We start from the raw sequence: 17,429 nt of genomic DNA on the forward strand, positions 1-17,429 counted from the left end.
CAGACATCTACCACTTAATCTTTTTTGATATTGAGCTGAGGACTAATAACTTTTATTTAGATTTGTAAATTACTTCTATTAAAAAATCTTAATCCTTCCAGTACTTTTTAGGGGCTGCATACTAAAGAGAAATCCAAAAAAGAAATGCATTTCCTCTGATGTCATGACCACAGTGCTCTCTGCTGACCATTTCAGGAACTCTCCAGAGCGGGATATGTTTGCTATGGGGATTTTTTCCTGCTCTGGACAGTTCCAAAAATGGACAGCAGAGAGCACTGTGGTCATGACATCAGAAATGCATTTCTTTTTTTGAATTCTCTAAAAAGCCCCTAAAAAGTACTGAAAGGATTAAGATTTTTTAATAGAAGTAATTTACAGATCTGTTTAACTTTTTGGCACCAGTTGATTTAAAAAATAAATAAATAAGTTTTCCACGGGAGTACCCCTTTAAGGGGTTATATATTAATTTACAACATAAACTTTTTTTGGTGACAATGTGTCAATTTTTTTTTTCGATGTTAAATGTTTTCACATTTTTAAAATATTTTTGGAAATATAAAAAAAATGTTTTACTTGACACAACATATGAAAAATTAAATAACTTGTCATTTCCCACTGTTGACCAGCAGAGGGAGCTAGCATGAGAAATCTGGGGATGGCAAGCAACTTGTGAATACACTGCTGAAAATCTGGTCTCGCTCATCTACCTTCCTCTTTTGTCTGTGTGCAGTTGTAGTTTTCTCAGTTCCACTCTGTTCACCATTATGTTGGTGTCTAAAGAATGGTAAAGAACAGACAACTGGGGTGAACCGCTACACCCTTTGAAAAAGGGTTTGAAGCAGTGTCAACCGCTGATATAGTATATATCCAGCCGTATGGAAAACAGGCAGAGCTTCTATAGGATACTAACTAGGTCATGCTGATTCTGTAAAAATCTTTATGTTTCTAGCTTCTGTATTTGGCTGACAAATCCCATCCGATCTGCTGCTTACTCATTCTGACATCCACTGCTCAGAGTGGCCTGTCCAAAGCAAGCATTGAGCCCGCCCTCACCCACCATGCATTCACTTCTTCCCTGAGTCTGCTGCAGACCATTGGATGTTGATTATGCAAAGGTCTATTGAACCTGCAGGAACCGCCCACAGTCCCAAGGTGCTACACACCAAGACTGCTGCCGCAGACACAAGGGAAGAAGGGTGCATGTGGTGCTGGAAACATGCAGTCACAGTCTGAATCACTGGTATAAGTTCCAAAGAACCATAGAGTCACTCCTCCGGGACCCCACAAGAAGTGGCTCACCGGACTTCAGCGGCGAAAGCGGCAGGTCACCTGGTGGAGTAGAAAAATCATACCCAGTCTGGTCAAGTGGCATAGCAACCATGGAACACACTGGGACACAGTGTTCAGAACCACACACAAAGTGGATACCAGCCGAAAAAGTGGCAGGCATGATGTGAGGGACCTGGTAGGGCAGGGAACCCTACGAGCCACTATGTGGTGCGGTGTCACTTATACGAACTTAACCTTGGCAGTGGGTTACCTGAATTTCCGCTGTGGTGCGGAAAGTGTATGGTAGGAGACCCGATGGAGTAGTAAACCATGCAGTCAAAAGCTTGGCTGACTGGGATACGAGCCCTGAACCCACAGAGTCACTCCGTTGAACATTCCCACAGAAGGCGGCACTGGAGTGCAGTCAAGCTGATGGGGCGACCTGGTGGTGTAGAGACCATGGAGACCAATGAGTGGCTTAATGGCATATAGTTCCTTGTACCTGTGAGGACACCCTGCCGGAATCCACACGCCAGCAGCAAGGTACAGGAAAACCCCAGCATACATGCGGCTGCCCTGTGATGGGAGAGATGGCGGCAGAAACCGTGCAGACAACGGTATGGCTCATCGATAGAGTACATCGCCAGGTGCTGGCCAGTGGAGAAAAAGGGAACAACAGCCTAGATAGGTTATCCCTGGATCGCATGTGGGAGGGCAGGGAGCTCCAGGAACGATGGATAGTATCTCTGCCACCCAGGAGATCAGGGGAGGCTGGGGAACCATGGATTGTAACCCTGTCGTCCTGCATATGGTTCCTAGGACACACCGGGACACCACTTCAGACACCGCGCAACTAGCAGTGGCGTACCGGAACTCCAGTCGCTGATACAGCAGTCATGTGATAATCGACAGGCGGCAGAGGAACCATGCATAGCACTGTCTGGCTTGCTGGCATAGGGTCCATAGTATACACCGGGTCACTTCTTCAGACACCTCGCACTAGCAGTGGGATACCGGAACTCCAGCCATGGATGCGGCAGCAAGAGATGAGTGACAGGCAGCACAGGAAACCATGCAGACCACTGTCTGGCTTACAGGTATCAGGTCCAGTCCAAGTCCACACTGGACAAATCCATGGAAACCGCATACTAGAAGTGGGGATCCAGTTCGATATCCACAGATGCAAAAGACAAGTGATTGGAGACCCATGGAGGGGGAACCTAAAGATCACTCCCCTAATGGGTGACCAGCAAAGTAGGAAACCACCGTTCCGATTCCCCAGTACCCTCCTGGGAACCAAAATCACATGGCGGACTTCCAAGGCACAGGGGTAATCGAAAAATACTTATACATGACAGAGGAGAAACCTCGAAAGGGACCTTCGCTTCCACCAGGAATGCAAATGTCCAAACATGAGTATCCGACCAGTGTCCTGCCCTGGTAGGGAGGGACTGGAATTCTGCAGTGGGCATTAAGGACATGGCACTCAGCGGAAGGGAGAAAACAGTCAAGCAATGTATCCCCAGGATATACCAAGATATTTGCCATAACACGTCACCGTATAGGGTGATGGGAGCAAACAGAAAAGCGGCCCAATATACAGTCCCCAGAAAAGGGACGCAGCAGATAATCTGCAAAAAATTTATAACTAAATAAATAAGTGAAAATTACCGACCAAGGCTGTAAAAGCTAAAGGTGCCACAAAAGGAATGGAAAACTCATGGGCCAATAATTCCCGGCCACAAGAGGGGCTCAAACAGACAGAGACCAAGGGTAGGAATTTCTTTTTTTTTTGTATGCGGTTTAATTAAAACATGGCGTGGGATGCAAGGCACTTCGCAGGAGCCCCAGTGTCCACCACCTACATGTGTGCGGTGATGATACAGGAGTGTCGATCATGCCACTTCAACACCGCAGGAGTCACTGTGTCCGCCGGCTACACATGAGAAAACGGACAGGAGTGGCGAACAGAGCACTGTAGAAGCACCTGCCGCTCGAGACTGGGACTAAAGCGGTGCCCGTCTGGGAAAGCACCCGCTGGGCTGGAGGATACAGCCCATGACAGACGGCCAGTAGGCCGCTCATGACCCCTGTAGCGTGTGAAAGGGGGAGCAGGAGGTCCTGATCTCCTGGTTCGCACACTTAGCAGGGAAAGAAGAGGGGCAGAGCTATGCACCACCATCATGACAGATGCTCCTGCCGGGAAGAAGACTGATTAAGCTGGCAGAGTGCTAAATAGCTGATAAAGCTGTTTGGCGGAGAGAGCAGGGAGCCGCCACAAGAAACCGGCGGAGAGAGCAGGGAGCCGCCGCAAAAAGTCGGTGGCTGCCCTGAGACAGAACTGATCACTGCAACTCCCGCCCGTTAGACTTCTGAGTCTGGAGAGGAAAATTAGGCTGGGTTCACATCACACTACGTTTTTCAACTACGGTTCCCGAATACGTTTTCTATTAAAAACCGTATGGGAAAAAACGGATGGAACAGTATGGGAAAAAGTAAACCGTATGCGTTTTTAAACAGTATACTGTTTTTTAAAAGTGCATACTGTTCCGTCCGTTTTTATAAACAAAAACCCATACGTTTTTGAAAATTTGCTCCATTTTTAATGAGAGGGGTCTTGGGTGGGGACTTTAGGATGCAAATGCGCATGTGCAAAGAAAAAAACCGCATACGGTTTTGCTGTATGGGACCGTATACATGTGCGTTTCCCATTGACGTCCATGGTAAAAAAAAAAAAGCAAGCCCCTGGGAAAAGGAATATGGAGAAGGGGGGGGGGGGGGGGAGAGGAGTACTCACCCTGGGATGTCTTTGGCCAGCTAGTTGTCACCTGCATCATGTCATGCTGCAGCAGTGGGAAGAACAGGGACTATCGGGGAACCCCGAACCCAAGGTGCAAACTATAGACCTCAATCGTTCAGAAAGATGTATAACATAACCGGAATACCAATATTAATAACGGAAACAACTCATATAGGCTGCTACCGAAGAAACTAAATTAGTAAATAAAGTACCAATCATGACGGTAGTTTAAACCTTGGGGTATATTATATATTGTTCGTAAATAGGGTGTTTGAACTTTCTGACTGTGCATCCAATATATTGCAGGTTACAAATAACTGAATAAATGATATGTATAGAATTGCAATTTATGAATGAATGAATATTTTATCTACACCTATCATTTATTCAGTTATTTGTACAGCCTGTAACCTGCAATATATTGGATGCACTTCATAGCGGGTCGGGCCCGGCTAATAGTCACGGATCACGGTGCCGCGCGCTATTAACCCTTTAGACGCAGCATTCAAAGTTGATCACCGTGTCTGAAGTGAAACTAAACTACCCCCCCCGGCTAGCTCAGCGGCTAATGGCCGGGACCTGTGGCTAATAGTCGCGGATCGCGGTGCCGCGCGCTATTAACCCTTCAGACGCAGCGTTCAAAGTTGATCACCGCGTCTGAAGTGAAACTAAACTACCCCCCGGCTAACTAAGCGGGCTGTTCGGGATCGCCGCAGTGAAATCGCGGCATCCCGAACAGCTGTAGGACAGCAGGAGGGTCCCCTTATCTGCCTCCTGGTGTCAGATAGCCGAATGACTGCTCAGTGCTTGAGATCCAGGCATGAGCAGTCAAGCAACAGAATCATCTATAAAGATCCATTGATCAATGTAAAAGATCAGTGCGCAGAGGTATAGCCCCCTATGGGGGCTAGAACATTGCAAAAATAAAAATAAAAAAGTTTTAACCCCTACCCTAATAAAAGTTAGAATCACCCCCTTTTCCCAATAAAAAAAAAAAAAAAACAGTAAATAAAAATAAACATGTGGTATCACCACATGCGGAAATGTCCGAAAATATATCATTAATTAGGCCGCACGGTCAATGGCGTATGCGCAAAAAAATTCCAAAGTCCAAAATACTGTATTTTGGTCACTTTTTATATAATGAAAAAATAGCGATCAAAAAGTCCAGCCAATACAAAAATGGTACCGCTAAAAACTTTAGATCACGGCGCAAAAAAATTAGCCCTCATACCGCCCCATAAGCGGAAAAATAAAAAAAGTTATAGGGGTCAGAAGATGACAATTTTAAACGTATACATTTCCCTGCATTTTAATTGTATCGACCTACAGAATAAAGAGAATGTTTACCGAAAAATGTACTGTGTAGAAAAGGAAGCCCCCAAAAGTTACAAAATTGTGTTTTTTCTCAAATTTTGTCGCACAATTATTTTTTTTCCCATTTCGTCGTAGATGTTTGGGTAAAATGACTGATGCCATTACAAAGTAGAATTGGTTACGCAAAAAATAAGCCATGATATGGATTTTTAGGTGCAAAATTGAAAGAGTTATGAATTTTTAAAAGGTAAGCAGGAAAAAATGAAAGTGCAAAAACGGAAAAACCCCTGGTCCCTAAGGGGTTAAAGAAGGTGATCATATCTCTGCTTAAATATCTCTTCCCAAGACTGAAAAAAAAATATTTAGGGAGAAGATTTATCAAAACCTGTCCAGAGGAAAAATTGCTGAGTTGCCCATAGCAACAAATCGGATGGCTTTTTTTTTTTTTTTAAAGAGGCCTTTTCAAAAATGAAAGAAGCTGATTGGTTGCTATGGGCAACTCAGTAACTTTTCCTTTGGACAGGTTTTGATAAATCTCCCCCTTAATTATTTGAATATTTTCTCATTACTAAGATTTTCCAGTCTAGTTGAGCATATAATTAATGTACCTCTTCCAATACAAGTCCTTTTTTTTTTTTTTACTTTTACAGAACATTTAATTTTTTTTATGGTACATCCCTTTTTTGGTGCCCAGAACTGATCAGCATATTCCAGGTGAGGCTGCACCAATGCTTAATAAAAGTGTAGTATTATCTCTGCACACAGTCCATTAGCCTGAGAAGCAGCGGCTTGACATAGCACACTGTCTGATCTACAGATCCCAAATCCTTCTCTACCAGTGGTTCAGCCAGCTTTACATCTCCTAGGACATATCATACAGGTTATTAGTACCCAATGCATAAACTTTATATTTAACCACACTGAACCTCATTTGTCAATGCCCACACTGATCACTAAATTGAATGGGCGGCAGCAACACTCAGCTGAGGACTCTGTTTGCTCAACACTGCTCAGAGCAGAGCAAGAAATGTACAATTTATAGAAAACTTTAGGTATCTTTCAAGGCACAGTCTTCAGATACCGTGAACGTGACAGTGGCATGAGGTCATCTGCTTTGTCTTTCAATGATCAACACACCTGCAGAAAGTTCCAACTTTTGCTATATGTGAACTACTGTACATTGAAAAACAGACCCTTAGAGTGCCTGAATCCAGGGCTATGTTCCACTGTGTGATTTATCTGCAAATCTGTTAACCCCTTAAGGACCAGGCCATTTTACACCTTAAGGACCAGAGCGTTTTTTGCAATTCTGACCACTGTCACTTTAAACATTAATAACTCTGGAATGCTTTTAGTTATCATTCTGATTCAGAGATTGTTTTTTCGTGACATATTCTACTTTAACTTAGTGGTAAAATTTTATGGTAACTTACATCCTTTCTTGGTGAAAAATCCCAAAATTTGATGAAAAAAAATGAAAATTTAGCATTTTTCTAACTTTGAAGCTCTCTGCTTGTAAGGAAAATGGATATTCAAAATAAAACATTTTTGGGTTCACATATACAATATGTCTACTTTATGTTTGCATCATAAAATTTATGAGTTTTTACTTTTGGAAGACACCAGAGGGCTTCAAAGTTCAGCAGCAATTTGGAAATTTTTCACCAAATTTTCAAACTCGCTATTTTTCATGGACCAGTTCAGGTTTGAAGTGGATTTGAAGGGTCTTCATATTAGAAATACCCCATAAATGACCCCATTATAAAAACTACACCCCCCAAAGTATTCAAAATGACATTCAATAAGTGTATTAACCCTTTAGGTGTTTCACAGGAATAGAAGAAAAGTGAAGGAGAAAATTCACAATCTTCATTTTTTACACTCGCATGTTCTTGTAGACCCAATTTTTGAATTTTTGCAAGGGGTAAAAAGGAGAAAATTTTTACTTGTATTTGAAACCCAATTTCTCTCGAGTAAGCACATACATCATATGTCTATGTTAATTGTTCAGCGGGCGCAGTAGAGGGCTCAGAAGGGAAGGAGCGACAAATGGTTTTTGGGGGGCATGTCACCTTTAGGAAGCCCCTATGGTGCCAGGACAGCAAAAAAAAAAAACACATGGCATACCATTTTGGAAACTAGACCCCTCAGGGAACGTAACAAGGGGTAAAGTGAACCTTAATACCCAACAGGTGATTCACGACTTTTGCATATGTAAAAAAAAAAAAAAAAAAAAATGTTTTACCTAAAATGCTTGGTTTCCCAAAAATTTTACATTTTTGAAAAGGGTAATAGCAGAAAATACCCCCCAAAATTTGAAGCCCAATTTCTCCCGATTCAGAAAACACCCCATATGGGGGTGAGAAGTGCTCTGCTGGCGCACTACAGGTCTCAGAAGAGGAGGAGTCACATTTGGCTTTTTGAAAGCAAATTTTGCTCTGGGGGCATGCCGCATTTAGGAAGCCCCTATGGTGCCAGGACAGAAAAAAAAAAACACATGGCATACCATTTTGGAAACTAGACCCCTCGGGGAACGTAACAAGGGGTAATGTGAACCTTAATACCCTACAGGTGATTCACAACTTTTGCATATGTAAAAAAAAAAAAAATTTTTACCTAAAATGTTGGTTTCCCAAAAATTTTAGATTTTTAAAAAGGGTAATAGCAGAAAATACCCCCATAATTTGTAACACAATTTCTCCCGAGTACGGCGATACCCCATATGTGACCCTAAACTGTTGCCTTGAAATAAGACAGGGCTCCAAAGTGAGAGCGCCATGCGCATTTGAGGCCTGAATTAGGGACTTGCATAGGGGTGGACATAGGGGTATTCTACGCCAGTGATTCCCAAATAGGGTGCCTCCAGCTGTTGTAAAAGTCCCAGCATGCCTGGACAGTCAGTGGCTGTCTGGTAATACTGGGAGTAGTTGTTTTGCAACAGCTGGAGGCTCCATTTTGGAAACAGTGGCGTACCAGACATTTTTCATTTTTATTGGGGAGGGGAGGGGGGCTGTGTAGGGCTATGTGTATATGTAGTGTTTTTTTACTTTTTATTTTATTTTGTGTTAGTGTAGTGTTTTTAGGGTACAGTCGCACGGGCGGGGGGTTCACAGTAGTTTCTCGCTCGCAGTTTGAGCAGCGGCAGAAAATTTGCCTCAGCTCAAACTTGCAGCCGGATACTTACTGTAATCCTCCGCCCATGTGAGTGTACCCTGTACGTTCACATTGGGGGGGGGGACGACGACATACAGCTGTTGCAAAACTACAACTCCCAGCATGTAGGGTCTATAAGTGCATGCTGGGAGTTGTAGTTTTGCAACAGCTGGAGGCTCCGTTTTGGAAACGGTGGCGTACCAGACGTTTTTCACTTTTATTGGGGAGGGGGGCTGTGTAGGGGTATGTGTATATGTAGTGTTTTTTACTTTTTATTTTATTTTGTGTTAGTGTAGTGTAGTGTTTTTAGGGTACAGTCACACGGGCGGGGGGTTCACAGTAGTTTCTCGCTGGCAGCTTGAGCTGCAGCAGAAAATTTGCTGCAGCTCAAACTTGCAGCCGGATACTTACTGCAATCCTCCGCCCATGTGAGTGTACCCTGTACATTCACATTGGGGGGCGGGGGACATCCAGCTGTTGCAAAACTACAACTCCCAGCATGTACGGTCTATCAGTGCATGCTGGGAGTTGTAGTTTTGCAACAGCTGGAGACACACAGGTTGTGAAACACCGAGTTTGGCAACAAACTCAGTGTTTTGCAACCAGTGTACCTTCAGCTGTTGCAAAAGCTACAACCCCCAGCATGTACGGACAGCGGAAGGGCATGCTGGGTGTTGTAGTTATGCAACGGCGGGAGGCATACTACTTTGGCTGGGGATTGTAGTTATGCAACAGCTGGAGACACACTGGTTTGCTACTTAACTCAGTGTGCCTTCAGCTGTTGCAAAACTACAACTCTCAGCAGTCACCGACAGCCAACGGGCATGCTGGGAGTTGTAGTTATGCAACCAGCAGATGCACCACTACAACTCCCAGCATGCACTTAAGCTGTTTGTGCAAGCTGGGAGTTGTAGTTACACAACAGCTGAAGGTACACTTTTACATAGAAAGAATGTGCCTCTAGCTGTTGCAAAACCATAAGTCCCAGCATGCCCATAAGTGCATGCTGGGAGTTGTGGTGGTCTGCCTCCTCCTGTTGCATAACTACAGCTCCCAGCATGCCCTTTTTGCATGCTGGGAGCTGTTGCTAAGCAACAGCAGGAGGCTGTCACTCACCTCCTGCTGCTGCTGATCGCCGCACAGGTCAGTCCCGCCGCCGCCGCCGTCGTCGCTCCTGGGGCCCCGATCCCAACATTAACGCCGGGGATCGGGGTCCCCAGCATCAGGGGTGCACGTCCCGCACCCGCTCACGTCCTCCGGAAGAGGGGCGGAGCGGGTGCGGGAGTGACACCCGTAGCAGGCGCCCTGATTGGTCGGCCGGTAATCCGGCCGACGAATCAGGGCGATCGTGAGGTGGCACCAGTGCCACCTCACCCCTGCAGGCTCTGGCTGTCAGAGACGGCCCCGATCAGCCAGTAATTCCGGGTCTCCGGGTCACTGGAGACCCGATTGACCCAGAATCGCCGCAGATCGCTGGACTGAATTGTCCAGCGATCTGCGGCCATCGCCGACATGGGGGGGCATAATGACCCCCCTGGGCGATATGCCGCGATGCCTGCTGAACGATTTCAGCAGGCATCGGGCACCGGCTCCCCTCCGGCTAGCGGCGGGGGGGCCGGGAAAGGACAGGACGTACTCCTACGTCCTCGGTCCTTAAGGACTCGGAAACGGGGGCGTAGGAGTACGTCCATTGTCCTTAAGGGGTTAGAGAACTACGGGATCGAAAAATGTATCCCCTATCCTAAGGATAGGGGATAAGTTTCAGATCGTGGGGGGTCCGACCGCTGGGGCCCCCCACAATCTCCCGTACGGGGCCCCAGCTCTCTGCATAGAGAGCGCGTGTCGACCACCGCTCGAGGCGGCGGCTGACACGCGCCCTCCATTAACTGCTATGGGACAGCTGAGGCGCTGCCTTCGGCAATTTCCGGCTCTCCCATAGCAGTGTATGGAGGGGGCGTGTCGGCCGCTGCTTCGTGCGGTGGTCAACACGCCCTCTCTAACCAGAGAGCCGGGGCTCCGAACGGGAGATCGTGGGGGGCCCCAGCGGTCGGACCCCCCACGATCTGAAACTTATCTTCTATCCTTAGGATAGGGGATACATTTTTCAATCCCGTAGTTCTCCTTTAAATTTACATGCAAGTTTCTTTTTTTCCTTCTTCCTTTCCATATGGAATTGCAGCTTTTTTTATTTTGACCTAGATGCTAGGATTTGGATTTCACTCTATACAATTTCTTATGCTTTTGCCTAATTATTTTGGGGAATGTATTTAAATATGTATGTATAGCCAGCAGACAAGATCAGCTCACCAGAGGGAAGATTTAGCAAACCCTGTGTAGAGGTGGTGTAGTTGCCCATAGCAACCAGATTGCTTTTTTTATTTTTAGAAAAATGAAGGAAGCAATCTGATTGGTTGCTATAAGCATCTACACCACTCTCCCTTTACACAAGTTTTAATAAGTCTGCCAACATATCATGTATCATGTGCATGGATCGGGAGCACCAACGACCCAATAGCACAAAAAAAGCGATCCAGCACCACAGTTTTACAGTTTAAGATTATTTCTAGAGATGAGCAAACTTATAGTAAATTCGATTCGTCACAAACTTCTCAGCTCGGCAGTTGATGAATTATCCTGCATAAATGAGTTCAGCTTTCAGGTGCTCCGGTGGGCTGGAAAAAGTGGATACAGTCCTAGAAAAGAGTCTCCAGCCCACCGGAGCACCTAAAAGCTGAACTCATTTATGCAGGATAAGTCATCAACTGCCGAGCCGAGAAGTTCTTGACAAATCGAATTTACTGTAAGTTTGCTCGTCTCTAATTATTTCTTTTTACTGAACAAAAACATTTCTCAATATGTGTCATGGTAACAGACATCTGACACATTTCAGACTTTCAGCCCTTATAACATCTCGGTGTACTTGTGTATCAGATGAAAGGGCTAAAACACGTTCGATACCTGCTACTTTGACATGTTGGGACAATGTTTTGTTCAATAAAGAGGAATAATTATTAACTGGAAGATGATTGGCCTAGACCCATTCTTTGTACTATTTTATCTATATATGGGTATACTCTGTACAGGTCTTTAAAAATGTATTTAAACTGCTTAGTTAATATGAAAAACCGGAGAGAGCCCACTATACAGTCTGAAGCTAGTATATGTAACACAGACCTTGGGGGAGATTATCAAATTTTTTAAGTATCGATCACATTTTCAAAGAGCTGTTTACACTGTTCACGGCAGTTTTGTAAAAGTGGGCGTGTCCATGTATATTGTCTGCTTTACATGATATTTTCAAAGGGGTGAGAGTCCAGTTTACATCAACAATTTCACAATTTTTTGATTATGGTTGTGTGGTTGTAGTTTTATTGGTTTTGTTTTTTTTTTCCTTAGTTTTTGTTTGTTAAAAGGTGTTATTTAAGTAATTATTTATTTAAAAAAGAATTATTGAAAAATGTTATTACAAAAAAAAAAAAATATATATATATATATATATATATATTTATTTATTTTTTTCTCCTCCTTTGGTCACTGCACCTGCACTCACATTTAAGTTCAGAAATGTTTTATTTATACAGTTATCCCTTGTCTGGGAATATTTTGTGAGATGTTTCCGCCCGAATATTCTGGGATGTAAAATTTGGCTCAAAAATTGGCAATTTTGGGGCAAAAAATCCATATGGCTGCAACTAAAAAAAACAAACATTTTTGGCGCAAAATGAATTTTCCCATATTTTCTTATTTTCAAAGAAGCACAAAAGACCTTTGAAAATGTGAGGAGGAAAAAAAAAAGGTGTGAATAATATTGCTGGAACAGAAATTAAAGTAGTTTTTGAGAATCTCCCCCCTTGTGTGTGTTCTGGGAGCAGATGTCCTGGGTCCAGTAGTTAATGATACCTGCGGGGTGCATGTACTAGAAAAAGTATCGAAACCATAGCACAAAAACAAGAACATACGTGCACTCACCGCTGAGGAGATATCTACACGTTCAGAAGTCCGGAATCACGGGATCTTGAATGAAGACACTTGAATGTGGAGCGCTCAAAGGCAAAGCCAGCCGTCTCGCACATCAGTGCGTACTTCTTCCGGCCTCAAAAAGTACGCACTGACATGCGAAACTACCTGCGTTGCCTCTGAGCGCTCCACAGCGTCTGCATTCAAGATCCTGTAATTCCGGACTTCTGAACGCGAAGATACCTTCTTAGCAGTGAGTGCACATATGTTCTGGTGCTATGAAAAAATATAACCCCATGTAGCCCAGTTGTGTTAAATGGTCCTTAATAATGCAAATATAGTTTTAACTGGAAAATACATAACTACACATACATACACACACACAAACATGCATATAGTAAATAAAACAGAAAAGTTGTAAAACATTTACTTAACAGTCTGTCTCTTTCATACAGAACAAATGGGATCATTTCCATTAAACAATACGTTTAAAGCTGCAATGTATCAAAATATTAAGAGTATTCCTTATTTGACAACAGCATACAGTTTAATACATTTAGTTAAAATATAGAAGTGATTTTAATATACATAGTTTAAAGGAGAAAAAATACAAGGCACACAAATTAAATTATAATTTTGCTGAAACCCTATTTACTTGTCAGTGTGGTATGAATGTGGGGGCGAAGCATTACTAAAAATAAAATAGTGTGCATTGACATTACTTTATAAATCAAACTAACCAGCCTTCAGAATCAACTACAAAATGACATTTTAAAATTAATTTTTAATTCTAAAGTGTGTTTAAAAAATTATGTAAAAAGTTTGGATACTTGGATTATAAATGTGTAAAATGCGGTATTACACATACTTGTATACACATATATACATGTTTTATTATGTACACAATTTTGCCGTTATACATGTGAGAAAATAAACATTCAAACAAATATGGTAAAATTTACCAACAAAGCAATACAATCTCAAACCCTAAAATGATCACAATACTGGTCATAACATGTTGCCAAAAGGTATCAAAAAAGGTTTCCCAGTTTTTATTTTTTTTAAATCCATCTGGTAAATCTACATGTAGGTTAAGGTTAGGTTTTCCTTTTCTTCCTCCTGCCTATACAGGAATAAACAATAAAACAGCAGTTTTTGTTTTATGTTAAAAGAAAAAATTCTAGGCAACATGAGGATACCAATAAACCAGTACTTCTAAAAAAAAAAAGTCACATTAGCTGAACATTCCCAGCGGGTGGGAAACACCAAAAATATATAAAATATATATATTTATATAGACCGCCCCATTTACCTTTCAAGCTATTACATTTCTAATGCTTTAAAAATTCTCTCAAAAGAACCCTGCCACTGCATCTTATTAACAAAAGTACCAAAAAAAGGAAGTGAGCACAGCTTACACTATCTTCAATGCAATATACAAGTTATTTCGTATGTCTGTTATATACATGAGATTGTGCGCAATTCTGACAATCAGAAATTGTAGGCTTTAACTGCATTCAGTCTCAGTCTTTGGCACACTAATCTGATTTATTGATTGGTACTAGAATAAAAGGTCTGAAAAATTAGACATAAATGAAATATCTTCCAATGTGGATATATAAGTATATATCAATATATACTGGTATATAGATATATATGATCTTTCACTGCCTATGTACAGAATAATGCACAGAGCCTTGGGATATGATAGATTATTCTTCCCATGTGTAAGGTAACACTTTGAATTGTGTATTTGTCATTCCTTATATTTTGCCTAGAATAATATTCCCTCATTTGTCCAATATTTAACAGCAGTTTTTTTAACTCCTTTTTTTAACATTTGCGCAAAACCCCAAAAATGCATTTATAAGTTGCTAAACATATTTAGTATGGGCTTTGTTCTGCCTGATGTTTCTGAGGCTCGGAACTACAAATACTGAAATGCTTACACTTTATCCATAGGCAATAAATTGCAAACTATTAAAAAAAGAAAAGAAACACCTATGAAAATGTCCCCTTCCCCTGGAAGAGTATTCATTCCTATATAGCAGCAAAAAAGTACATATACTTCAGTAAAGCTGCACTTAAGTACCTTTACCAGCCTATTAAATTTGCTTTAGCCTTCTCTGTTAACTTCCGTACCCTTCCTCTGCTTGAGGTACCAAAAGTCAAAGAAGTGTCTTCAAACAGCAGCTGTCTTTGCTCTTCCTCCGAGTCTTCTTCATTGTAAAATGCAGTTCTTCTTCCCTGATTTCTAGTTCTCATTTGGGCTTCAGAACTATTTAGTCCATCTGCAGTGTCTAGTGATTCATCCATAGGCTCTTCAGGCTTTTTACATTTACTTCTTGTTTGTATTTTAACACTTTGTGTTACTTCATCTGGCTTTGTCTGTGCTGGCGCAGGAGGAAGGAAAGGAGGAGGAGGAGGAAGAATAGAAGGAGCAGTTTGCTCCAATAGCTCAGGTTTTACTTTTGGCTTTCTACCTCTTTTTTTTTTCGGTATCTCACTTTCATTCTTAATGTTCATTTCTGTACGAGAGTTGCCAGTGGAAGTAGTTGTCTGCTCCTTAGTCTTTTTATCTGGCAATATAATGGGCATATTAGGATTTTGGGGTACAATTTGTGATTGATCATCATTCCTAGGGTATTTTGGTTTTCGGCCTCTTTTCTTGGGTACTACTTGAACCGCATTGCTGGAGTCACAGTTACTGGCTGCATTACCTACAACTACCTTTGGTTTACGGCCAGGACGTCCTTTCGCAGCTGGCTTGTTAGGTAAGCTGCTGTGTCCATTAACCTGAACACCTGATGATGGCAAAAAATCTTTCCTTTCTGCTGTAGAAAAAGAAAAAAATTTGTGTTTAATATTATTTAACTGGGTAAATGTGAAAATGTAAGATTATGAAGCGCTATTGCAAACCTTGTGATGGACTGGACAGCCCTTTCATCCTGCGCTTCAATGGTTTCTCTTTCTCCAAAGTGTCTTTGGGGAAAGTATTTTTTGCCACCTGGCTGTTGGTTGGATGGCTGGTATTTGTGGCAGCAGTCTGACCTCTAGGATGTTTTGTAGAGCTTTCAAATACTAATGATGGAACGAAACAGATAACACAATTAGTATTAAATCTTTCTAAGTAGTGCAACTTGCAAAAAAAAAAAAAAAAAGAAAAAAAAAAAGAGAGATAGATATACTTTGAATATAATGTAATAAAATGGCAGTTTATTAGGGTTAGTGCAGGATCATGAATGGTAAGGTTGTGATCAGCAGCTCATCACCTACATTTTAGCCGGTTTTTGGCAGGAGACAACAATCAGGTGTAACACGAGAGCCACAGGACCTAACTCCGGCGGCTTCAGGCTTGGTTCCTGTGAAGCGAAGCCCAGCCCCTGTTTCTTCTCCCAGCAGTGCCTAGGGCTGAGAGGCAAGTTAAAGGGGTTCTCTGGTGGAAAATATTTTTTTCTTTTTAAATCAACTGGTGCCAGAAAGTTAAACAGATTTGTAAATGGCTTCTATTAAAAAATCTTTACCCTTCCAGTACTTTTTAGCAGCTGTATGCTACAGAGGAAATTCTTTTCTTTTTGAATTTTTTGTGTTGTCCACAGTGCTCTCTGCTGACACCTGATACCCGTATCAGGAACTGTCCAGGAAAAAAAAATCCCCATAGCAAACCTATGCTGCTCTGGACAGTTCCTGACACGGACAGAGGTGTCAGCAGAGAGCACTGTGGACAAGACAAAAAAGAAATTAAAAAAGAAAATTATTTTCTCTGTAGCATATAGCTGCTAAAAAGTAATGGAAGGGTAAAGATTTTTTAATAGAAGTCATTTACAAATCTGTTTAACTTTCTGGCACCAGTTGATTAAAAAATAAATAAAAAGTTTTCCACCGGAGTACCCCTTTAACCCCTAAAATACTAAAAATAAAGTGCTAATAGCTCAGTGGAGCTAATCGAGACAACTGTGGTAACGTTGTGGGGTCTCTACCTGCCTTCTTCCTGTTCGATCGACACTCTAATAATGTTGGCAGCCTGCAGTAATGGAGTGCCGATAACACAAAAGTACTACTCCCAGCATGCCTGTACTGTCACTATATACATGAGAAAAAATAAATATTTTATATATAGATTATGTAACATTCACAATACCTTCATGTAACTATATATAAAATGTATTTTTCCCCCAAAAATAAAGCGCAGATTTTTAAGAGCTATTTATATGAAACGCATATTTCTGAAAGAAATGTATTTCATTTTATTAGTATGTACCTGTTCTTCCTGGAGTGGCAATATTATTGGGTTTCAAAGCCGGAAGCTTAGGTGCAGATGACGTAGATGGTTGACCAGAAGAAGCCGGCTCTATGTGACGCTTGTAGCTCCTTGTTCGAGCCATAGTACTTGATTCTGATCCCTTTCCATTTATCTGAGCAATCACCTTTTGAGGAGCTGATTTTGGGGGTACTGGCACAGTACTTTCCTGTTTTTGCTGATGTCGTACATATTTTCTTTTCCTTTCAGGGCTAGAAAACAAAAAAAAAACCTTTGTTAATACATCATTTCAGTAATAAGAACATTCATGAAACAAACTAACTCATCAGATAAATGAGTTATATACTACCTAGATGCTGCACTACTACTGGAAGAGCTGCTTCGAATCCTTTTCTTTTTGCGCCTTGTTATTGCATTCCCTTGATGGAATTTAATAGCTGATTGATAGTCTGATAAGATAGTGCTGACACGCTCCTCAAAGAAAGCCGAGAGTCGCAAACTCATGCTATATATCTAAAGGAGGTAAATTTTATTGATTAAAAACAGCATGCATGATTACTTGATACTTATAGTGCATATGTTATCAATGATAATCAGAATTATATGGATAAGAATGTCTGTATGGTTCTATAGGGATAGAACATTAATACTGAGAATCTAAGTAAACTTAGT

The 17,429-nt window shown here is 41.8% G+C and overlaps 1 protein-coding gene across 4 annotated transcripts in view; it reads right to left on the reverse strand.

Moving 5' to 3' along the window:
* Window positions 1–12,909: 12,909 nt before the first annotated feature.
* PHIP (pleckstrin homology domain interacting protein) overlaps window positions 12,910–17,429 on the reverse strand; it is a 180,265-nt gene continuing 175,745 nt past the window's right edge. For 2 of the 4 annotated variants that reach the window (XM_056565928.1, XM_056565929.1), the window contains exons 37-40: window positions 17,107–17,270; window positions 16,758–17,008; window positions 15,416–15,577; window positions 12,910–15,327 (exon numbers count right to left, since the gene is read on the reverse strand). In XM_056565928.1, coding sequence (XP_056421903.1) covers window positions 14,591–15,327; window positions 15,416–15,577; window positions 16,758–17,008; window positions 17,107–17,270 — 1,314 coding nt within the window. In that variant the 3' untranslated portion in view covers window positions 12,910–14,590. Of the gene's footprint in view, window positions 15,331–15,415; window positions 15,578–16,757; window positions 17,009–17,106; window positions 17,271–17,429 lie in introns of all 4 variants that reach the window. The other 2 variants (XM_056565927.1, XM_056565925.1) reach the window with 1 other exon arrangement.

The sequence above is a fragment of the Hyla sarda genome, chromosome 3 (assembly GCF_029499605.1).
Source record: "Hyla sarda isolate aHylSar1 chromosome 3, aHylSar1.hap1, whole genome shotgun sequence".
Classification (NCBI taxonomy): Eukaryota; Metazoa; Chordata; class Amphibia; order Anura; family Hylidae; genus Hyla; species Hyla sarda.